General features: G+C 43.2%; 1 protein-coding gene across 1 annotated transcript in view; it reads left to right on the forward strand.

Moving 5' to 3' along the window:
• The first annotated feature begins 821 nt into the window (after positions 1 to 821).
• Positions 822 to 24,673, forward strand: part of SERINC4 (serine incorporator 4) — a 273,320-nt gene continuing 249,468 nt past the window's right edge. The window contains exons 1-3 of the mRNA XM_078684114.1: positions 822 to 916; positions 18,064 to 18,242; positions 18,361 to 18,440. Coding sequence (XP_078540240.1) covers positions 833 to 916; positions 18,064 to 18,242; positions 18,361 to 18,440 — 343 coding nt within the window. The 5' untranslated portion in view covers positions 822 to 832. The remainder of the gene's footprint in view (positions 917 to 18,063; positions 18,243 to 18,360; positions 18,441 to 24,673) is intronic.

Below are 24,673 nucleotides of genomic sequence, written 5' to 3' on the forward strand. Positions count from 1 at the left end.
CTGTATTACTGTTGCACCTCTTTGTATTTTTGCTCATGTAATTGCTCTTTAGCCTTCCATGCTGCTGTATCACCACCTGTCCTATGTGATAACCCAATATTGTGCTCTTCTTTCACCTCTGGTTTTATGATGTTTTAGTTCCGTAAGGCTTTTATTATGCCTCATCCAGATGAATTGTATTTGTTTTATTGTATTGTTGTATTATGTTTGTGCATTTTAATGGTTTGTAATAACCGAATGAAGTTACAGTGCTAATAATAGGCTATATTTCGGCTGCACTGTTTTGTTGCTTAGCTTGATGGTCAAGCAAAATAAGGCTGGCGACGGCACTTCAGGATCATACAAATAGTAGAACTGGGCGATCATACAAATAGTAGAACTGGGCTGTTCGATTTCTGGTAACATAACATTATATCATAACAAAACCTAACAGATCTCCTTTTGCAATTAGATATGCATTTGTGCAGGTTACTTTTTTGTCATTTACGCTGACAGCACAATCCGCTTAATCACAGAGTGAAGCCCGAAAGCTCAGACAAGAGTATATCTTGAATAAATGCTACAGCTCAAACTTTGTTATGCTATCTTATTACATTTTCATGCTAATCCCGCAGGCTTCAATAGGAAAGCACAATACAGCTGTTTTTGGACCCTTAAAAAGATCTACTGTCGCCTTTCATGCAAACATATACTTGAGTTTCTTTCCTGGTATTCTTAGTACATTTCCTTGTCATCCACGGCTTTCCAGGTGTCCTGCTGCTGTGGCCCTGCACCCTGCGCCTTGTGCTGCTCCTACTGCCCCGGCATTAAAGCTTCCACTGGAACACGGCTCATGTACACGCTGTTCCATATCCTGGCCTCCACCGTGTGCTGCCTCCTGCTCTCGACCCAGGTGTCAGAAGCCATCAAGAAGCATGTGAGTACACAAGCCCTTCAGCTGCAGGAGGTATGACCTGGAACCTTTGTCACATATCATAGGTTGTCAATGGTTCTCCTGCTCAAAGGTTCAATATTCTAGAGCTGACATAGTGCTGCTGACAGGGGAAGGGATCAGGAAGTTGAAGATGTATGGAGTAAGCTGAAAGGAGACATTTAAGGTTTAAAAACCTTAGAAATCTGCTGTGATATGCAAGGAGATGGTGCCATTCCTGAGTTTCTAGTAGCAATGGTGTGTGCTCAGGTACCTCTAGGGGTGATGGTCCACTACGGCCAGTCCACTTTGCAGTGACTACAGAGAGCATTTCTTGGCTGATGTGCTGCTCCAGGGAATTGCCTTTGATGCCAGTGTTGGCCACGATCACAGATTGGGTGGACAAGTGAGATACAAGTGGTGGTTGGTGACATTAGAAAGTGGTGAGGCGTAAACGTTCGGGATGAGAGGTCGTTGTCAAGCAAGCATAAAAATAGTGGGCAAATGGTGCATTTTCAAGCAAATTTGAGAAAGTAAGAAGATTAATAAAGCAATTCTTAAAGTGTAGTTATTACATCAATAAAGAGATTTCATTCATATGATAATGACGTAGGTAGCTGCTTATTCAGTATAACACCAGAAATTAATAACAGACTTTGAGATAGAAGAGATGCTGAGTTAGCGCATATATATAGACCTCTGCTGTCAGGATGAAAGGAGCCTTCCCCCAACACAGCAGAGACTAACTCAGTAGGAAAGTAACATTGCCCACTGTAGTCACACTTTTCTGTTTCCTCACTTGCACTGTTGAAACGTACCAGCCACGTTTCTAACAGCACATTGCTGCCTGTAACTGTGGGTGTGTGCATGGCTTATTGCACATCTTCTGTGACATGGCTATTTGTACCACTGACTGTAGAGCTTGTGATGTCTGTGAGTGTGTGCACTGCGGTGTGTACCACAGCCTGAAGAGCATGTGATGTCTGTGCGTGTGTGCCAATCTTTCACTGCCTTTAGAGCCTGTAATGAGTGAGTCCATGGATGTTTGTTCCACTGCCTGCAGAGCCTGCAATGTCTGTGAATGTATGCATGGATGTTTGTTCCACTGCAGGAAGCTGGCTCTGTACATACTATACCAAAGTATGGTATAGTGTGCACAGAGTCCAGGGAGTCCCCAGAAGTATAGCAGAGGCTAAATTAGACAAGAACTAACAGTTCTCTCTTTGTGGTAGCGTAGGCAAGTAGTTAGGCTTATCAGAAGGGTGCGTAAAGCATTTATTGTATTCACTCAATCACACACTCAGACACAGAATCCAGACCAATTAGGTAAGCATAAAAAAGTATACTTATATTTTGTTTTGTAGAACCAAGCAGGGCTTGGCACAGACAAGTATGAAATGCTTTCAAATGCAAGGCTGTGTGAAGAAATACAAATGTGGATTGTATTGGACTCTATTGCATGATTGTATTACTTTTGAAACAGTTCGAAATACAGTAAGATTACTTTTGATTACTCTTGAATAAGTTTTTAGTTACTTTAAGCACTTGAGGAGATATGCCGAGAAATCACACTGGAAGTTGTCACTTATAGGTAAGTACAACAATTCTTAAGTTAAAGTTACGTAAAAGCACAGTTACTTTCTTTTCATACAAAACAGTAGGTCAACACAGACATTTTTTTAGGAACAAAACTCGGAACATTTATTCCACCTGGAAAAAAGTGTTACCGGTTTACAGGTAAGTAAACGGCTATTGAGTAGGGCTTTTGGGGTTGGGAACAAGGTTCCCCAAGGTCCAGTTAGGCACTCAGTTAGCACCACCAGCGACACTGGGGGGGCTGGGAGCAGAGTACAGTGACCCAATGTTAGACAATGCGACTGAGTGGGCCTTCGGTCAGGGGCTGCTTGTGAGCAGGCCACTTGTCTGTGGGAGGAAAGCACCTAGGGTTAGGATCAGCACTGCAGGGGCTAACAATCGGCACAGGAGCTGCAACACCAGCGGCACAGGGGAGGCGGGATGCAGAGTGCCAAGAAGATGTAAGGGACCCTGTGGATCTCAATGGAGATCTCCGTTTTGGAAAAGATGCTGCAGGCTTGGGCAGGGAGCCTTCCTGAAGGCAACCATTGACTGGAGAGGTGAGTTTGGTTCTTGGGGGATGCCTGGAAACTGTTGGTTGGGCGTCACAAGGCAGTGGGGCTTCTGGTGCAGCAGTGTCTTTTGGCATCTGATCAGCTCAAGTCACAGTCGGGGATACCCTTCAGGTTGAGACTGCAGGCATTGGATTGAAGCTTCACGGTGGTGGGCAATCACCAGATCTCAGGTCAGGATCACTGGGGAGACCTCCTTGGGGTCTTGGGTCACTCGAACTCGGGCCGTGGGCGTATGGTGTAGAGTGGTGCAGAACCGCAGAGCCGCCTGGATTTGGTTTCTGGTCTTGGAGTCTTTGTTGAGCAAATCCACGGCTCACGGGAGACAGCGTCTTTAAGTTGAGTGCAGGGCCGGTCCTCTGGGAGGGGGCTGCTGGACATGCTGGGGTTCCACCGTAGTCAGTTCGGAGTCGGGAGAGGCCGGTTAGGCTCGGGCCAAAGCAGTTGGTGTCCTCTTCTCCCTGGGTCAGCATGGCTCTTCAGTCCTTCTTCTTTCTTCCTTGAGTCAGAGCAGGTAAGGTCCAGGTTTGCCCCTAAATACTAAATTTAGGGGCATTAAAGGGTTGTGCACGTGGAGACCAATGGGAGAGGGGCGAGAGCCTCTCCCTAATTGGCTGGGTCCCCTCATATTCAAGATGAAGGGGACTGAGATGTGTGCTTCAACTCACCTTCCCCACCTGAGGGGTGCGGTTGACAGAGGTAGGCACACCTCTCCCCCTAACTTGGTTTTTCCACCGATTCTCCTGCTTAAATTGGAGGTCAGAACCGGTAGGAGCAAGTTGCAGGGACAGCTTACAATGGCGGCAAGCCTTAGAAGCTTCCCTTTCGTGGAACCAGCCCATCCCGATGGAGGAGGCATAACACCTCTGCCCAGGATGGGCTATGTTTCTGGACCCAGAGAGCTGAGGCCCTCTACCTGTTGTCCAGAAACTTGCCTGGTGGTGGCAAATGGCAGGCAGCCATTCTGGAACCACTCCAGGGCTGGTCGTTTTTCAGAGGGCATCTCTAAGATGCCATCTGAGTGCATTTTACATTAAATCCCACTCTGGCATCTGTCTGGGTTTAATGTGCAAAGAACCTTGTGACAAAGCTTCCCAGGTTTTAGTAAAACCATTATGGAGTTGTGGAGCTCGTAATGACCAACACCCAGACCATATACCCATTATGGCTTTACTACACTTACAATGTCTAAGAATGGACGTACACACTGAAGGGGTACAGGGCTCATGCCACTGTACCCTCACCAGAGGGCTAGTGCACCCTGCTAGAGGGTTGACTTATCTAGGCCCCAGGCAGTGGGTTGCAGGCATGCCACACAGGGATGTGTGAAATGTCAACTCTTCACTTTTCTCTGCACCAAAGCATGCAGCCTGAAATGGCAGTTTGAGGGAGTTAAGGTACAGGGCCTCTAAGGGTGGTAAAATAGGTGTTGCAGCACTTAGAGGCCTTTCCTGGACATAGTGCCCTTGGTAACCATGATACCTTTTAAAAGTTGCTTACCTGTGGCCAGAGATGTTCCAATTGGGGGTACAAAGGTACCGTTGTGTGAAAGATCACAGGTCCTGGGAGCCTGATTGGCAGAGACCCAGGGCACATCAAGTCAAGTTGCATCAGATGTCAGGCAAAAAGTGGGGGGTAACCATGCAAAAAGGGGCACCTTCCCACATCTTCTAACTGTAGAGCCTGTGATGTCTGTGATGTATTCACAGCGGTTTGTACCACTGCCTGTAGAGCCTGTAATATCTGTGAGTGTGTGCACAGTGCTGTGTAGACTGCCTGTAGAGCCTGTGATGTATCTGAGTATTTACGCAGCAATGTATACCACTGACTGTAGAGCTTGTGATGCCGCCAAGTGTGTGCAGAGCTGTTTCCATCACTGCTCTAGAGCCTGTAAAGTTGGAGTGGGTTGGGCTGGACCCCGTGTCCTGTCTCAGTGTGCAGTAAAGAGGTGCCCGGAGAGCTATGTTTGCTGGAGAAGAACTGTGTTAGTTGTGTTAATCTGTTACGGTGCAGAAAAGTTTCACACTTAAGCCATGCCACCAATGTGAAACACCATCTAGGTCAGAAGTAACATGTTTTTTTTTCTCTGAACTGATTCCCACACACTGTACCGTGATTTACTGCGATGACGACAAAATGAAGTGGTCCAGCTTCTAGTGAAATCTTTAATATGCAAATTAGTGGTGGTCAGAATTGAAAACCCTGTACCTCTTTTTGTTGGTATTCTCTGGTCACAGAATTGGTAGCCGGTGTGTGAAATCGGATCGGGGGTGCCAGGAACTCATAAAGTATGATTCTAAGCAGTTTAAGTGCTACTTTTTTCTTTTAATTTAAGTGCTCCTTGAAAGGGTTTTTGTTTTTTAGCTGTCTTCCTCGTGGACTTCTCTCCCCCTGCGCTTGTGCTGCTCTCTGCTGACCAAGTCCTTCCACCCACACCCTCCATGTTGCACTTGCCCATGTTCTTCTCCACATTGCCTCCCTGCTCCTTCTGTGTTGCTTCCTCAAACCATGCCCTCCTTCTCACACCCAGTTATTTCCCTCATCCCCTGCTGTCTGCAAACATGCAGTAACTCAGAGATATTTTGAGATAATGTATGCACTGAACAAACCATAGCAAACAAGCATTTGAAATGCAAAAGTTCTCGCATTTGCGAGACTTTGAGCTACTGGCATTGTAAATGATAAACCTTTTATCTATGTGTTGGTTTTGAAAACAGATAAATAAAAGGCATTTTCATGTACAATGCCAATAGCTTAAAATTTCGCAAATGCGAGACCTATTGCATTGCAAATGCTTGTTCAACAAGCATGGTAACACTTTGATATTTACAGGTACTTAGGGATCTTCACGGAAGGACAGTGCTATTTAAATAGCCCCTTGTGCTTTTTCAACAACATTTATGGGTAGGATGGATGCCTTTAGTTTGAAAAGTTGTGTTTTTAGGGTGACTGGAGATTGGCGGGATACTGGGAGAAAACAGAAGGCTGGCGTGTGAACGGCGTGTGCGCAGCTGATAAAAAGCAATCCGTGCTAGGCATGTCAGACCACTAAGGTTTTCCGCAGGTGGGAGGCAGCACAGAGGGTACTTAACATGGACAACGGTGGGTGGTCATTCGGGCGGTCTGTTTACCGAGTGCAGCAGATGTGCATGATTGTGCTCAGAAGCAGCATACATCAATGGTGTCCAGGGTCACCTATTCAAGTCGTCAAACGGGCCAGCTTTAGTAGGCTCATGGATCTTTTTAAACGTTTGCCCCGCTCATTTCTCTGTGAGCGCGAGTGGTTGTGACGTCCGCAGCTGTGGGCGTAGGAGAGGTGGGGCTAGTGTGCAGCACTGCACATTCCATTTAAAAATAAACAGTAACTAAACATGTTAAATGTACACGTGCACTGAAAGTAACTATACATATTTTTAACGAACAAGCGCAATGAAAAAGCGGCTGGATGGGTCCAATGAAGCTGGTCTGGACCGACTGGTCCTGGGTGAGAGCGCACCGGTGCCGACCTTCGTCTAGCGCTTGGGCCAGCTGCTTTTCGAGGAGGTGGTTTCGGCGCTCCAGCTCATGCACTTTGGCCAGGAACCAGCGGAAGTCCAGGTTGAGGGTCTTGAGGACTCTGATGTTGGAGCCCAGGTCATTCCGGAAGGCAATGGTGGGCTGGGGAGCTCCTCCGAGCCTAAGCCGGATCAAAAAATATAGTGCTTATTGACTTCTTGAAGGAGTCTGTGTCACACCGCAAGCAAACAATCCAGTCCGGATGGACCGTCACAAAAGGAGACAGGGCGGGAACAAACAAGGCTCATTTTAAATCGGATGCCAGCGTTTACCATAAAGGATGACGCCAGCCAATGAAAAGAATGGGCAGGGCTTCCACTCCACTTCGGAAATCTGCCCGATTACAAAAAGCCTTGCAGAGTGAGCAGTGCATGCGCGCTGCAACGCAGGTCTGCGAGACCTAAAAATGGCATTATGAAATGGCCCCAGGTTTTCTGGTTGCAGATTAAGCAATTCATTTAGTGATTGGGTAGCTCCTTCCCCCTGCCATATGATAACAAAATAACTTTCTTAAACAAGATCAGCACACTAACTTCAATGAATTCATTTATCACATACTAAATCAATCGGGCACTCTGTAATCACATTTTATGTCTACAAATAAGTATAAAGTTAAATGGGGGCTGGTCATCCTTTGTATGTTAATATCATTGGCTTTCCCTAACTAAACAAACATGATCTGCTTCAAGGCAACTAAATAGATTAGCCAAGCAAAGACCCCACAGAGAGCTGCGGACAATCAGTTAGGTGTTCCATGTTTCCATGGAAAACGTTCATGCAAAAAACAAAATCACACCTTCAATTGTAAGTATGTGATGGGCTGTCTTGCAGTGTTCTGTTTCAAAATCTGCATTAGGAAGGGAAAGGGTAGTGCTGGGATTCATATATTTGAACTATTCAGCCTCATGGGACAAAGGGGGACAAAGCAAGACATTTGGCCCAAGTTGAGCCAGGCTGTTCTACAGGTCTTCTTTCTCAACCCCTTGCTCCAACTACCAATCTTCTTTTGACTTTATCATCTCTCTACTGGAATCATTTTCAATAACTGTAGTTTATCTAAGTTGGATCTGTTCAAGGAAATGCATTCTAGCTATCTTGAGTTGGGAAATGGTGGTTCCAGAAGGATGATGTGAAACATGTACATCAATGGTGGAATAGGTAACAGAGACTGCTTCCTTTTGACAAGTGCTAAAGGTATAAACACATGTATGTAAAGTGGTGTTCTGCACCAATGTCAAAGACAGGACACTTAAATCTATTAAGTTTCTTTATTGATTACTTGACAAAAGGGTGACTGCTCCCAGTACCTACGGTGTCACTGTGCATGGCATATTCAACAGGAAATATATCAAGTGTCTTCTCTAGAGGGTCTCAGTGAGGAGGCAAAAGCCACAAAGGATAAAAAAGTTCTATGGTAATCTTGCTGTTCTTGATTGAAGATGAAGATTAATGCAGAACTAAATAGCCAGGCATCATTCTCTCCTGACATCAAGGATGAGGAGAGAACAAAGTGAGACATCCAGTAGAAGATCCAATAAAGATTCCAGCAATGAGGTGCAGAAATCATAGACAGAAAAAGGTAGCAGGAGAGTGGTGAATGTTATAAAAAGTATAGGAATAAATGTGTTGCCATGCTTTCCTCACACATAAACTCCTTATATATGAATCAAACAGGAATTGACACCTCAGGAAAAAACTCAACTTCAGTTTAGGCTGGGAACCTCAGTCAGAGTTCTGTGAAAAAACCCACCATCCGTCTCATCACTGCTCTTCCCATCTGATGCTCTGTACTGATCGTGGGATACCATTCCTGGTGGCCACAACTTGCACAAATGCCAGTGTGGTTCAGGCCATGAGGATGGGCAGCAGTACACAGAGCATTAGGTCCTACAAAATGATGCCTAACTGTAGGTATGCACTGTGTCTCCGTCCTGATATTCACAAGTTCTGGTAAACTCTGGGTATATGTGTAATCGCCAACTGCCCTTGACTACGTCTGGTATGTTGCATTTGGAGAGGACTGTTTCAGGCTTGACAACCAGTGTGCAAGCCATCGGATGAAAGTTGTGTAGTGGGGACATGATCATGTAATTTCTCTGGTACATACATGGGAAAGCCATAGTGAAGCCCTAAATTTTCAAGACTCCGGACCCACTCAGTTAATTGATTTTACAGATATTTAGGTACACAGTGTTGGTACCATTGACTGTAAAGGTTAAAATAAAGAAACATGATGTTATAAGAAATCATGTTGCCATACGTGAAGGTCTGTAGGTGAGCTGAAAGGAAGGGAAAAAGAATCAGAAGATAAATAACAAGTATATCCACCTGGCTATTGTTGATGAAAGAAAAAGGCGGATATCAAAATACTTTATGTGTAGAATCATTTATGCAATGTGGAAGAGCTCAAAAATACATTTTGTTAGCATAAACAGAAATAGCTTAAATAACATATAACATTAATTGACTGATTCACACATTACTAGTGCATGAAACACATTTATCGGAAACGTGTATTAACTGTTCTTGGTTGAAAGGAGTAGTGATTGCAGTGACCTAATTGGCAAATTGTGGCATAGCCATTTTAATTCATAAGGCAGTCTCTGCACCGGTTTTAAAATATATAGCTGGAGTTATGGCCGAGAGGGCATATTGCAGATCAAAATCTATAACAATCTGCTGCTGGTGCGATTCGGATTAACCACAAAATTAATATAATCTCATTTTGGAGCTTGTAACATCTCAACATCAACCAAAATAGGTGGAGATTTCATGAATCACTGGGTGCCAATCTCAATAAGAATTACAAATGCTATGTTAAACATTGCAATTGTTTATTTGAAGACATTTTGCAATGTATTAGGTATGTGACGGAATCTACATAGTAGAGTCAGAATGATGGACAGAAAACAAGGACACTAGACCGTCCACCCTAAAGACCATCACTCTGCCAGACCGTTGGAGTGAGCTTTTAACGGATGGAGCCAATGAGAGCATCAACAACAGAAACCTGAAGGTCCATGTGACTCTAAATAGGGCGAGCAGACCAGCATGGCGGACAGGCTACTTCATCATTTTTGTCTCTGTCCATCATCCTCTCCACCTAACTGTAATTCGGGCTCTTAATTCTATTTCCTGATTGAACCATTTTTTAAATCTATTTCTCTCTGCATTGCTGAATACTAGTATGTTAAAGACTTACAACCAGGTACTACTGATGAATGTGTTTCTTAGGGCCTGACTTCCCTGCACTGACATGCAGCACTATGTTTTTTTTCTGGTCAATTACTAGGATAGTACACAGGTCACAGAGCAACTGAAGCACCTTGGAGCACAAATCCAGATGTGACAATTAACACCTTAACATTAAAGACACTCAGAGGAAAATGAGTGACTAATAGTTAGGCCCTCGTGGAGATTGTGTACCCAACGTGGAGACCTAAAAACTTTCATATTTTAGAAGCTAGACCACAGATAAAGAGGGAAGGGTTTATTACAGAAACAGTGATATGCTCAGGGTGTAGTATGAAATAAGTATTAGAAAATAAGTCATGGAGAAAGGAAAAGTTAGGCTAAATTGAGAAACTGAAATAAAGTATGTTGAAGACGACAGGGCAGTGTATTGTGTATTATCCTCCATACAGGGAGGAGCAAAAGGAAACGTGAAGATCTGTGGCCAAAGCAAATGCTTCTGTATGGGTTGAATGATGAGTTACAGCACTACCAGCACTACCTGTGGCGACTCTAACTCTGACAATGCACTGCCCCCACGTGAAATGGATGGGAGTAGATTGAAAAGCTGTGGGAAATGGGCTAATCCATGTGTCACACATCTGCCTCTGTAGATAATACAAGAATTGGGCTCCAAGTCCAGCAGTAACTCCCGGTGTACACCTCTACCAGCCAAGACATCAAAGGGTACTAAAATACTAGTGTAGGGAAATGGCACAGAGTGCTGCACACTCTGGGGCTTTATTTATTTGTCTGATCAGCACTAAAGTGGTATTAACCCCCCTTCCTCTTCTGCTCTATGCTGGAGAAACTGTAGCACTGATTATGGTCCTTCATGGATCATTTGACCATGAGACTAAGCGTGATGGAAGACCTTATTCAAGGACAAGGTTTAAGTGCAGTCCGTACGGCCAGCCTACCTGGTAAGGTGGCATCAACACCAACACAGGAGTACTGGTTGCCTCACACGCCAAAGTCTGTCATCGCAACCCCTAAGACTACTGATGCTTCTGTAATGCCCTCACTCCTTTGCAATGCTTTTTCTTCCCAGGCATCCTCTGTTCAAGGTAGAGTCGCTGCAGATCGTCCACGCCCATCAAGCCCTGAAAATAATTGTGTGCTACAGCTCCCGCCTAAGGATAGTCCCTACACTATAGTTTTGAAGGGTGTACCGCCCCTTAGAGAAGACCAAGGAGAAAGACATGACCAACTAGTCAATAATGTTACTTTTTGGTTCAAGAAGCAACTGTGGGACAGTTCTAACCTACATAATGATATTAAATTGATTTGCTGAGTAGCTCGGATAGGAAATGACCCAAAGCTAGATACAAATGCCTGCATGGTTGTTAACTTTCGTCAAGAATCTGTCATAAGAAACATCTTCTCTAGATTTAAATGTAATATTATGAAGAATGGCATGATTGAGGGCAACCCCGAGCCCTGGGCTGTTTTTGTCCCATCTGCTCCTCCCAGGGCAATAAGGCAGGACCATGCATTTTTTTTCAGCTTACCCAATACTACTTCACAATAAATTTGCTGCTCAGGCTCACCTTGAGAATATAGATTTACAAACAACTCACTGTGGTTTAAGGCCATCATTAACTAGTGATACAATTGCTTGCACCCCTAGGGTGCCACCATAGTACTATTTACTCAAGAGATACTATTACTATCATGGCCCCTGCCGATATTGTTACTATTTTTTATTTTTATTTTTTATCCCCAAATAAAAGGTGGTATATGTTTGCAGGGGCTCTCGAGGACCAGCAGCACCGAAGAATGATCTGAAAAGGTGCGAGGTTGCACCACACAGTCTCAAACCTGAGTGTACAGGTTCCTAGAGGCCAGCCAGTAGTCTATTCTAGTATGTAAATTGTGATAAGCAGAGTAATGTGTGTATCCTCCTTTACTAGTAGATCGCGTTCTCCATACATCGTATAAGTCTAATTGTGTCATCGCCCCGTAATTTCTCGGGCAGCAGCTGTAAGTCGCTGTTCCGGGCCTCCCGACCTGTCTAGGTTTGTATCTAATACACAATTGAAGTCTCCACCCCACAGTTGGAGGGTACCCCCATAGCCTCGCATTCTCTCAAGGATCGCTGCATAGAATTTAGGATTATCAAAATTCGGACCATATATATTAACTATAATCAGGTCAAGTCCCTTCCCGCTGTATCTCGAGATAGCAAACCTTTCCTCCGAGTCTGTTTCTAATGGCTCCAGTTCCAGCCCTGTTTTCGGGTTAACCCAAGTAATCACACCTCGGGCGTGAGTTGTGAACCCCAAGTGCGACTCCTGCAGTAAAGCTATAACAATAGTATGTCTGGTGAGATATGCCAGAACTTTCCTCAACTTTCTGCATTGTAAATAAGCCATATACTGTGTTCCCCCTCCTGCCACACCATGCATACCCCAACTCTGCATTGGTGGAAATCCCCTAACAACCCCAGTACCTCTGTGTGACAATCAACAAATAAAAAACATAAACAACAAAGATTCAGGTAGTGGTAAACACTCTTGGGCAGATGTCCAGTGTTTCACAAATTAGTTTATATCTGCCACCCCGGCGCACTCAGAAAGACCAAAGGGTGGGCTTACAGTTTTGGGCCATCATTTATGGCATTTTGGCATAGAGCAGTGCAGCTGCGCTGCCCTACGTCTGATGAAAATACAGGAATGCACCATATTTAAGCAATACTATGCATTCCTGTCCTTTCTTCCTGTGCTGGCACTGTTTCAGCAGCCTTTTGCCAATGTATTCACCCTTGCACCGTCGTTGCAGGCAGGATTGTTTCACCTTCCTGCACAAAAACAATCCAATTAAGCATTTTCCTCTTTCCATGTGTGCTTCAGAATGCAGCACACATGGAAAGAGGAAAACAACGAGGAGACATCAACCTATTTCTCCTCGAAACGCCTCACCTCGGGAGGCGTACGGATTTGGCACTTCCTCAGGTTTACATCACTTTGTAGCTCAGGGGCAGTATCAAATTCCATAGGTGTATTTTGGAAAAACTCACTGTAACACCCATGCAACACCTCCTGGGCACAGAGTAAGGCGACGCAGCAGTTTGCTCTGCGTAGCCTTACATATGATTTAGGGGCCACTCAAATCCACGCAGAGTGGCTTTGCATGGCTTCATAAATCTTGATGAGAGCCCAGTGTCATGCATGTACCACATTACGTGGTGCTAAAGTTATGCAGGGTTCTCATAAATAAACCCCATTGTTTCTATTGCATTCCCAGGTAGACTTTACTGGTCAAACTAGCCTTCTCCCACTCTCAACATCTTTGGCTAGAGATAAGATCTAAGAAGGTCTTATTAATTAAATTCTATAATACTTGTTTTAACTCCAATAACTTCAATATTTTTAGACTTTGAGTGGGAAATTGAAGGGGCTGTTCAAACTTTGGAGCCTACTTCACTGCTGTAGATGGGTAATTTCCATTCTCTACACTGTGAGTGGTATGGTTCCATTGCTTGTGGTTTGATTGACCCTTAGGGTGAATAACAAATACATTTTACCCATAACCTATACAATGAAGGTCTTTATTTGCTTATTGTAAAATATGGTTTACAGTTTTCCTTCCATTCTTTTGCTAAATCCCTTATCTTAAAGCCAATTTATATTTAGACTTCATTCTGTTTTCCAATGATCTATTTACTTTTTTATGTGATCTCTCTGTATTAGACAATGTATTTAGCAACCACAATTTACTATCAATGTCTTTGTTGCACCTTTAAAGAGGTCCTTATTTACCGTCCACCTGGTCTCAGGCCAACTTTTATTCAAGCCCACCTTTGTGACTCCTTGATTATCATAGCTCTAACTCAGCGGGTTAAGCCACCCACTCACTCAGCGGCACATCTGTTAGATGGGATTTTCTCGGATAACCCTCATCTTTCAGTTTCGACTTCTATTCCTCTTTCTTGATCTGATCAACAGGCAGTTATGTTTCATCTAAAGCTGGTAGAAAAAACCCCAAACAGCTGCCATCCATCTTCTCATATGACATGCTCTCTGTGGCATAAAATAAACACTGATACACAAAATACCTTTCTAGCCCAATCATTACCTGAGACAGCCATGGATCTTGATACTGATGCTAACAATTATCATCTGTAGATTAACTCCACTCTTAATCTTCTTGCTCCCGTAACAGCATATAGAACCTTGGTTTGATAACAAATGTAGGTTACAAATACAAGCCTCTTGTAGACTGGAAAGTAAATGGAACATCAACTACGACCCTCTAGATAAAGATGCTTGCAGACAGGCCATTTCCGCATATAAGGAGATGATTGTAAAAGCAAAATCTAACTATTTTACAGATAAAATCCCAGCCTCGCTAAACTCCATGAACATTGTCATGAAGACACATATCAGCTATGTATGTAAGGGAGCAAACCACTTGTTGAGGACCCTCAGAAATATCAAACCTTTCCTGCCTCGAAGTGATTTCAAGCAGGTGGTCCAAGCACTTGTTTTGCCAAGGTTAGACTATGGCAGTGCTACTCTCTGTGGCCTACCCAAATATGCCTTGGCCCCACTAAGGGCGTCACTGAACACCGCTGCTAGATTGGTTACAGGCGCCAAAAGAAACGAGCACATGTCTCCTGTATTTGGGTCTCTCACTGGCTACCCTTTGAGGCCCGAATTCAGCTAGAGATTACAGTCCTGGCGCACAAGGCCCTTCACCTCAATACTCCTACGTACCTGGTGCAAAAACTTGAACTATCTTGTGGGGAGAGGACATCAAGAAGCGCCTCAATATTCCTCTTGAAACCTCTCGTCCTTCTCAAGCCTTCTCCGGTGCTGCCCCAAAGATATGGAACTCTCTGCCACCTGAAGTCCGCAGCCTCTCCTCGACGACGGCGTTCAAATTGGAAGACAAAAGATTCCTAATGAGCAAATTCTTACCATAAGTGGAGGAGGGACACCTAATTCGTCAGACTTTGTTCTCATCACCATGGTACCTCCAGCTACAATGGATCATCTCCTAGGGTTTTTTTTTGGGGGGGGGGGTTCACATGCATACACCGGTTTACTGTGTTATCCTCCATTTTTGGTTGCTGTTTCCCAATTTATTTTTATCCTGCCCCCTTGTTCTTTCTTTCTGCCTATTGTAAAGTGCTCTGATATCCTTCGGGATCTTGTTCGTGCTACATAAAACTTTATAAATAAATAAATAAAATACCAAAACTCCTCTTAGGAACTTTTCAACGTGGTAAAACAAGTAACCAAGGTTCCCAAAGCTAAAAAACAACACCACCGATCAGGCTCTGTGTAATTCCTTAGTTTTTTTTTCCAAGAACACTGTTGAGTTTTTCTACAACCTGCTCTCCTTTAATTCCCCACATGACCTCCTCACCTAATGGCCAGTCTCTTTGGCCACTCAGGATTCAAATGCAACGATGTCACCAATCTACTCGGCCCAGCTCGACAATATCACAGTCTCTCTATGTAGCGCGCCTGAAGGAATTGCTCTATTAGCCAATGCAATTCTGACCTCCATTTCATCCCTATCTATAGCATCTGTTCAGTGCCTGTTCAGTCAGGTTAAGTCAGGCTCTCCTTTTGATCCCTGTCCCCCAGAGAATCCTTCACTTTGCACCCGATATCATATCCAAAGACCTCACAGATATCTTTAATCTGATGTTTGAGACTGGGTATTGTCCGAACGAGTGAAACAGAGCCTTTATCCTCTTTCTTTAAAAAATTCACCTTGGACGCAAGCGATCCAAATAACGATCTCTCGTATTCCTTTCCTGGCAAAGATTGTAGATAAGGCCATTAATACGGAGCTTTCTGCATTCATCGACGGCAGTGAACTTCTGGATGATACCCAGTTTGACTTCAGAGCCAGGACAGTACTGAACTGGCCCTAATCACTGCCTCAGAGGAAATTAGACAAACCTTGGACCAGGCAAGAATGCTGCCCTAATATTATTAGATCTCTCTGCAGCATTTGACACTGTTAATAATGGCCTGGTTATCGACTGTCTTTTTACTCTAGGAATCAGGGGAAGGGTGCTTCAGCTCCTAAAATCCTTCCTCTCAGATCGAAAGCAGTTCATCGCCCTGGACGAGTTCAACTCCCCCCTCTTTCTTTACCATGTAGGCTTCCGCAGAGATAATCTCCGAGCCCTACTCTCTTTAATCTTTACGTGACTCCCTTGGCCAAATTGATCAAATCTTTTGACTTTGCAGTGGTGTCCTGTGCAGATGACACCCAGATTGTGGTGTCAGTGGCAATCAGTCCTGACACAAACTACAGAAGTAGGGACGGGCAGCAGAAAAGGAGGTCCAGTACCCTTGCTCTCAAGAACAAGTATGCAAAACACACAAGGGTAGCTGTTCCTGAAAAGAATCAGGCCAAGTTGGCTTGGGGGAAAAAAGGGGGATAGAAGGTTTTCCAGGATCGGCATATAGTTAAGGGAGGAATTCCCTTATCTTGAAATGTTGCCCTCACACACCCGTGTAGTTGTCATGCTTCATCATGAGCATTTTTGCTCCTCATGGGATCGGCAGTTCATTACCCCAAGGGCCCTGCGAGAAGTCTCTTTGGCCGAGATCTTTTAAGATAAAACACGCCATAATGGTGAGTGCATGTGTGTGGTGCTAGGTTGAAAGTGGGTTAAAATCCCACCATGGTGCCCAATAAAAGAAGGTTTTTATTCGTAGGTCCACCAGATAGAGTAAAAACAGAGGCTAATCTCCTACTTTCCACTAATGAGGAAATTCATTTTGGTCAAAAGAAGTGAATTAGATTGCTTGAATTTAGACAAAGCAATGAAAATCCCTGTGCTGGTTTGCATTAAATCCGTCAGTGATAGATTAGACATGCCTGAACTCTACTGCAACCCAGATGCCCTCTCCACCTCATTTAAACGCACCCTGAAAGACCGCTACTGGGTTTGGAGTAGACACAACCTGGAGTGTACCAAAGGCACAGTGCTACAGCATAGCCTCTGAAAATGCACTCCGCACGTAATTGTATCTTATCTAGTTAGCCAAGAACTATCATGGGATTTTACATACTAGATCGAGGTTAAGCACAGCTTAACCTTTTCCAGAAGCTTTTCCAGAACCAGTTTTGAATGATAGGAGTCTGATAAACTGTCCATGTGATGTTGTCTCTGCACAGTTCACTTTGCATTTTATGCTATTTTGTAGTGTTACAATGCTATAAAGAAATGCTGTGTCTGTTATCCCGCTTAAGGGAAGCTAATGTTAGAAAATGTAGGCAGACCATGGTTTACTTACAATCACTGTCATCAGTTAACACCTGGTTGACGGTGATTAACTATATTTGGGATTAGCTATATTTGGGATTAGCTATATTTGGCGTGCAGTCAATCAGAGGAAAACACTGGGGATCAGTGGCTGTTACTACACACACATGCAGAACAGAGGGGAGAGAGGTACTTCCCTTCGTTCTCCCTAATAATACCACTTGTCCCACACAAGAGAAAAGAAGGGAATTTTATCTGAAATTCTTCTATAGGCGCTGCTCGGTTTTCCCAGTAAAAACCCTTAGGTGTTATAAAACTACCCTCTCACACTTAGTCTTGGCATGCTGCATCACTTTTTGAGTTTGTTGGTATGTTGGGGGCCAAAAGCAATTATTTTGCCCCGTCACGATTTAGGATCCTCACAACACAAAGAAACACTACCTCAGGGAGAGTTCACTCAATCTTTGTTTCAGACCTTTCCAAATTACCCCGTGGGGTCATTGGCCTGTGTCAGGACTGGGATCCCAATAGTCCGTGCACTGTTTGCACTCCCCCTACTTGTTTGTTGAAGAGAATTTTCAAATCTGTTTAGATTTTTACTTATTTATTAGTTGTTTACGAGCAATAGCAGGGTGTGTTTTGTCTAGTGTATTGCTCTAATAGTTATGTTTTATTGAGGAATGCATATAACATGTCTTTTAACTCTGTTGGTATCTTTTATGGTCTTTCTTTTTGGCTGAATAAATAAATGATTTAATTGAGCTACAGTAGTAGGCCAGCTGAATTGATGACTATGGAAAGGCATTGCTTGATGATCCTTTTGTTCTATCTTATGCATTTATTTGTTCCTGTCTTCTGCTGGTAAACATTGTTGGGTGTGGCTAAGGATTGTTTTATGGCCAGGATTCATTATTATTCCCTGACTGTCAATATATTTTATTTCATTGTAATAGTTTCCTCTTCCTATCCTGTGTCCTATCCAGGTGCCTTTATATTCACTCTTATGTGAACATCTTAATGGGGAAGACAACTGTGATGTGCTGGTGGGATACTCTGCCGTCTACAGGGTCTGCTTTGGAACAGCCTGTTTCTACTTCGCTCAGGCGGTCTTCTTGGTGAATGTGAAATCCAGTCAGGATGTTCGAGCAGCAATCCACAATGGGTATTATTACCTTCACCATTATCTATGTTAACATGTTAATTGCATGTGTTGTGTGGATTCGTTTGTGTCTGAGGTGTCACAAGACAGACCTTTATCAATTGTCTGTGTATCACCACAGGTTCTGGTTCCTGAAGCTGCTGTTTCTTGTTGGATTGTGCGGGGCATCCTTCTTCATCCCCTCAGAGGGCTTCATACGAGGTAAGATTCAATGTAGGATATGTTCTACTTTATAATCATCTAACCCTAGCAACTAACTTCTACTCATTCTCAGTAGCCAGTTTTCAGATGCCCGCAAACATAAATGCATTTGATTTGGACCATTAATAACATAATGCTGAGAATTCAAATACAGACATAAACAGTTAAATGTTGCCCCATTTTGGGAAAATATAATTTGTATAAGTAATTACACTCGCATTAGCACATTGGCTACTGGTCCTGGGTGATGGTCTTTGGACACTTGTTTGATTTGTCTATTGATAATCAGAAACATTGATTTATATGACCTCTAATGTACCAAGGTTTGTCCTTTCCCCTGATATCTCCAATGCACAAACTGGGCCATATCATATGCCTGGTTTGCTGTGAGGATGAACTGTGTTATTTAACCTGCTTTTTCTGTCTCATGAACAAAGGATTTTATTATCCCATTTGGTTGGAATGTAAATTGTCAGCGGGAAAAGAAGTAATTGATAATTCCAGGGAAGCCCTCTAGCAACTGGTGTAACATGGATGTGACCAAATTAACAATAATAGTGAATGAAATTGATTATCTGGATGCTACAAGAGATCCTAATCAGCTCGTATCGCAGTAGGAAGAGCTGTTGACTTATCTGCATGATAATGAGCACCAAATCTAAGTCCAAGACAAATAAATGGTATTCTGAGGAATTAACCAAAATGGGGAGCAAATGACACCAATTGGAACGCATTTGGCAGCATGGGTATACTATAGCTGCTAACATTGATTGGCAGACTTCTAATAATGTATATAAAGAAGCAATAAAAGCAAATATATTATTTAGAAAGACTCTTAAATGCACCAAACATTACTAAGGCGGTTTCCAAGTCATTAGAAATTTTAAATAACCTTCAGTTTGCTTTTAGGCTGACTACTCCATAACATGATGCAACCAGTTTGCAGACTTTTTCGAGCAAAACATATGGGTTCTTAGTGAGCAGTTGATAATGAGCGATTTTTGAGGTGCTGCCTTCTCATTTAAAGTTAACTCTATTAAAGAACCTATAGTTTTAAATCATATTACCAAACTAAATGCAGAGGACAGCAGGGCTTTGGTGACAATGGGTCGTAGGAGAAGATGTTCTCAGAGCCCAAAAAAATAAAGATATTTTATTAATGTCTTGCCTGGCTGTTCAGACTATTATAAATTCATCTTTGATATCTGATATTGTACCTACTAAATGAAAGAATGGCCGGATCGTACCATTATTTAAACAAGCATTGGCATAGGCAATAGGTCTCGCCTTTGGGACCTTATAAGTGTTTAGCCACGCAACAGTTAATGTTGTTGTACCAAGGATATTGTGCTTTATAACTAAATACTTAGAAGGTCCCAAAAGCGAGACCTATTGGCTATGCCAATGCTTGTTCTCTTTGGGAGGCGCAGCGAGGTGTTTAATTGACAGAGGCTATTTTTCCGAAGAGTGGAAGACAGGCATCTCTTGTGGTTACTTTGTTTACAGCAAAGATTCAGTTACATGACATCTGGCCAATTAATATCTAATTGGTGAACTGGGACAACACAATCAGAGGATTAAAAAAGAACTCCAAGTAATCAGAATGGTAACATTTCCGGTTATGTTACAGATGTTCAAGATGGGAGCAAAGGAAAACACATGATAAGATGAAAAGCACCCCTCTCTTAATATGACAAAGATTAATGAGATCGCCACATGAAGCGAAAGCGTAGCACATTAAGATGGCACTGTTTATTATTTCACTCCTACAAATACCACGTCTGTTAACAATGTCATATTCAGTAAACGTGGGCAGCTCTGTGCAGACGGCTGAACGGCCAGCACTAAATTCGGTACTGAGTCAAGGGCTCCTTTAATTTACTGGCTGCTGCATGACTCCCTACGCTGCGACGGGACGTTTTTCCGAAATCAAATTAAACCTCGGTTCACATAGTGGGAGAATTATGAAGAGGCATAGGCTTGGCTTAGAGCTGAGCTGTCGGTTGCAGAACCACATAAACTCTAATCTTGGCACCCCTGGGCAAACATTGTGTGCCCCTGTGCCACATTCACCGTAAGGTCCAAAAAAGGTGATGGTTTAGAAGGTAAGCACTAGAATAAAGGTTTTCTATTGCCTGACGGAACTTGGCATAATACAGGTTCCCCCTCGCCTCACTTTCCCAGAACATTATTCCAGCTTTTCAAAAATATCTATGTAAAAGCGCAACAAACCATAATGCAGACTGAGTAAACGACGTTGGCCTTAACTAATTAAGCTGCACCAGAGCACACTCTATCACTATATCTATAATCCCAAATACAACAAAGGTAGCTTTTGGAAATCGGCGTTCTAGACTCAAAAACACCGAGACACAGGTGAATGGACGTATCAAGGTCCATGTAGCAGCGCTCGGATTTAGTAACAGCAGTGAGATAACCCTTACGGATCTGTTATCCCTGACCCCTCGAACTACAATTTTGACGCAACGTTATATGTCAAAGGATGGGAAACTCTGGTCGTATATCAATACCATAGAAGCGTTCCTACAACAATACGTCTGCTTTTGGATAGGCATACTATTGAGCTCTAAACAGAATAAAAACATCTTTTGAGCCTTGAAAAAGCCCCGCGGGAGAAACACGCGTCAGCTGCTCATGCCTATTCTGAAAATAAAGTGAAAAGTTGCCAAAAAAAAGACTTGATTGTTGGGACTGTGATTTAAATACTTTTTGGAGCCTTAAACTTGGAATATTGGAACTATCATCTGTTGGAAGAATATTGGTGGGAGACTGCCCCACAGTGATCTCTGTTTTTTGAATGACCTTTGTTGTATTTGGGATTATAGATATAGTGATAAGAGTGTGCTCTGGTGCAGCTTTATTAATTTTGTGCTCTGGGACGTTTGGTCTTGAGAACTATTGCTACCCTGGTGTGTGGGTATGTAGACACCATTTTATGAGCACCTCCTACCAATTGAACTAAATATTGTTTACATAGACTTAGAATGTCCCAAGATGTGCAGACCGTTTAGCAAACCCACAATTCATGTCTTAATATGACGTTGGCTTTATCGGTGAGGCACATTCAATAATTTTGAGGGAACAGATTTACATTTTAAAACTTGGAAGCCCTGCGTGTGGATTTGTTTTTGCTTAACCCTTGTGAAAAAGGTGCGTGTTTTTAAAATAATAATTTTGGGAAGAAGCATGGCTTTAGAGTCAATATTTTCGAACACTGACTAATGGCAACAGGGGCTACGGAAATGAAAGCCTCCTGATGGATGGACGTGGCTGTATAACATCCTACTTAAGTTGACAAGGCTATACAGCAATGATAGCTTACTGACAGTAGTAAAATGGTAAAACGGCACACTTTACGGTTTCAGTAGCATGAGTCTTAGTTACCACTCCAGGAATTGTCGGTTTCACATAAGAAGGAAAGTAACTTCAGGGAAGGAAAATGACATTGAAAACAAACACTTCAGCATGCATGCGGTAATGGTCTTCAACTCCAAACATTTGTCACTTCCAGATTTGCATGTTAATAGTAAACTTCTACAGGGAAGTTGTTTAACCCTTCAGCTGTCGTTAATCTTTTGTCATGGTAATTTTCCAGTCACAGACTCCTACAGTGCCACAGATCGAAGGACCGCCATCCATCTAATAAACGCGCCGCACGCTTAATGTTGGTCTTTTCTACAGAGATTCACAGATAAGAGGGGTCGCGGGGTTCAAAGCAGCCCTCCCTTGCATATTCTTCAGTCACCTTTGTTTGTATACAGAGGGAAAACAAGTGAAGTATTGGGGAGGCGCAGGAGCTGCTTGAGGGAAAGCAAAGTATAGGGCGAGCAACATGACGTCAAAAGGCAACATGGAGGTGCTGAGCAATGACAGTGACGGTGGCGGAGTGAAAGCAGATCCCAGCATGCACCAGTCACCATTTCGGGCAGTGAGAGTGAGTTATACAAACCAGCGCACGCCTAGCGTGATCCCAAAAAAAAACCAGGAGTGGTGACGCGAGTGGTGTGCGCGCACCGCAAGTGCTGCTTTGCCGGCCACCAGCTTGCTATTAAGCGCATGCGCGCGCGCTCTTGTGGGCGTTCTAGCAAGCTGGTGGCCGGCAAAGTAGCACTTTTAAAAGCAGCTACTAAATGTCTTGGCCAGATCCGCGTATACACTGAATCAGGCATGACCTAAAAAAAATACTCAGAGGATGGGCGACTGGCAAATTATAGACCAGTGGCACAGCTGTCCTTTTTAACAAAACTCCTTGAGGCACAACATTTTTAACAGGTTGTAAGAAATAGTTTTTTTGATTGACTGGGGTGTGAGCCCTTTTCAAGCTGCAACCACAATCCTTTTCACGGTAAGGCACAAGCATCCCCCAAATTAACTTGTGCTCACCCCCGTGGTAGCTTGCACAGAGCAATCAGGCTCAACTCAGAAGCAATGCGAAACGTATTTGTGCAACACTACAAGCAGTAAAAACATGAGAACACCACACAAAAAGATCCCACACCAGGTCCGTAGCTGCAGCAAAGTTCTGGAATAGTCTTCCACTTGAAGAAAGAACCTGTGCTGTTAAAGTGCAGAAAGCAGTTAAAACCTGGCACTTTCCAGAACGTTAGACTTTATGTCGTAGCTCTGTATCTGTGATTGTCTTGTATGTACAGATTACATTTGATGTGCTCAACCCCAAGGTGATAGATGCGGTTAATAAACAGTCTAAACATTAAAATTGAAATATTTTATTGAAACTAATGGAAATGTTTGTAATGTAATAAAAGGGTTGTAGGTTGGGGACTATGACTAGAAAAAGGATGTGAGAGTAGATGAGGATTCTAATCGAATAATGACTCAATGCAGTAACACCAATGAGGAATATATGTAATATTTAGGTTCCAAATGTACAAGGGTTTGATTGGGGTTTAGGAGATAGAAAACAAAGTATTTGGCAGAACTCAATACCATTCTTCGACTTGCCTTCTTGTGACAAGCAGTATAATGACCGATCCTGAAAATGAAACATTTCAGAATGTTGATTGGCTGAGTGACTTGGAATGATACCCAAAATTGTGATGAGGGCTGATTTGTTCTAGAGGATGTTAGAACTGGCTATTTCTGGTAGGCTGAGGCTGACGCCAAAGCCAGGCAGAAACCACCATTCTAGTCAGGGCAAGGGAGTCACACGGCAAGATAACCACTGCTCACCCCCTTGGTAGCTTGGCACGAGCAGACAGGCTTATCCCGGAGGCAATGTGTAAAGCATTTGCGCACGCACACAACAGCAACAACATCCTAGGCACACCACAAAAGGAACTCCACACAAGGTTATATAAAAATAACTTCTGTATTGTCAAAACACATCAGATAGAAGGCACACATGTACATTGTGCCAACTGGCACGGGCAATATTCACAAGGGATTATGTACAGGACAGGGCCACATGGGCCACTGTCAGAATCAACACTTTTAGAACTAGAATACTGTTAGAAATAGCAAGTTGTAGATCATAGAATAATAATCACTTTAGCACACAACCAGTAACTACTGGTAAAGGTAGGTACACACTACGCAATACTAATAACCATAGGCCTAGATCACGCATGGACACATAACCTCTCTAGTATAAACTATACTAGGCAAAACACAACCACCTAAGAATAAAATACATTTAGGGGTATAAGCAAGAACACATTACACATGATGCATCACAACATTCAGAGGTGTATTGAAGGAAAACACATGATGCATAAAAACACATTCAGAGGTGTAAGGAAAGAAAACACATGATGCATAAAACATTCAGAGGTGTAAGGAGAAGGAAGACACATGATGCATAAAAACATTCAGAGGTGCCAGAACACAACTCAATAGCGCAAAACACATGATGCCTAAAAACATTCAGAGGTGTAAGATCAAGGTGCGTAATCATATTAAATGCATTACATTTCCTAGCACCACATCACATTGCGCAAAACTCACATTAGGCAATTACCATCATAAGCATAGCAGGTAACCACATTGCACAAACATCACCCTAGCAATAACTATCAAAAACATAGAAATCACAATGCGTAGTAATCACATACCAGCCCCCTGGCCAACTGGCCATCCAACAAGGGGACTCAAAAACCCTGTGTCCATAATGTCAGGGCGCGCTACCAGTGCAGCGCCAGTCAGGGGTGCGCCACCGGCGCAAAACCTAAACGTTGCAGGTGCCCACTACTTGC

Source organism: Lissotriton helveticus, chromosome 3_1, assembly GCF_964261635.1.
Source record: "Lissotriton helveticus chromosome 3_1, aLisHel1.1, whole genome shotgun sequence".
Taxonomy (NCBI): domain Eukaryota; kingdom Metazoa; phylum Chordata; class Amphibia; order Caudata; family Salamandridae; genus Lissotriton; species Lissotriton helveticus.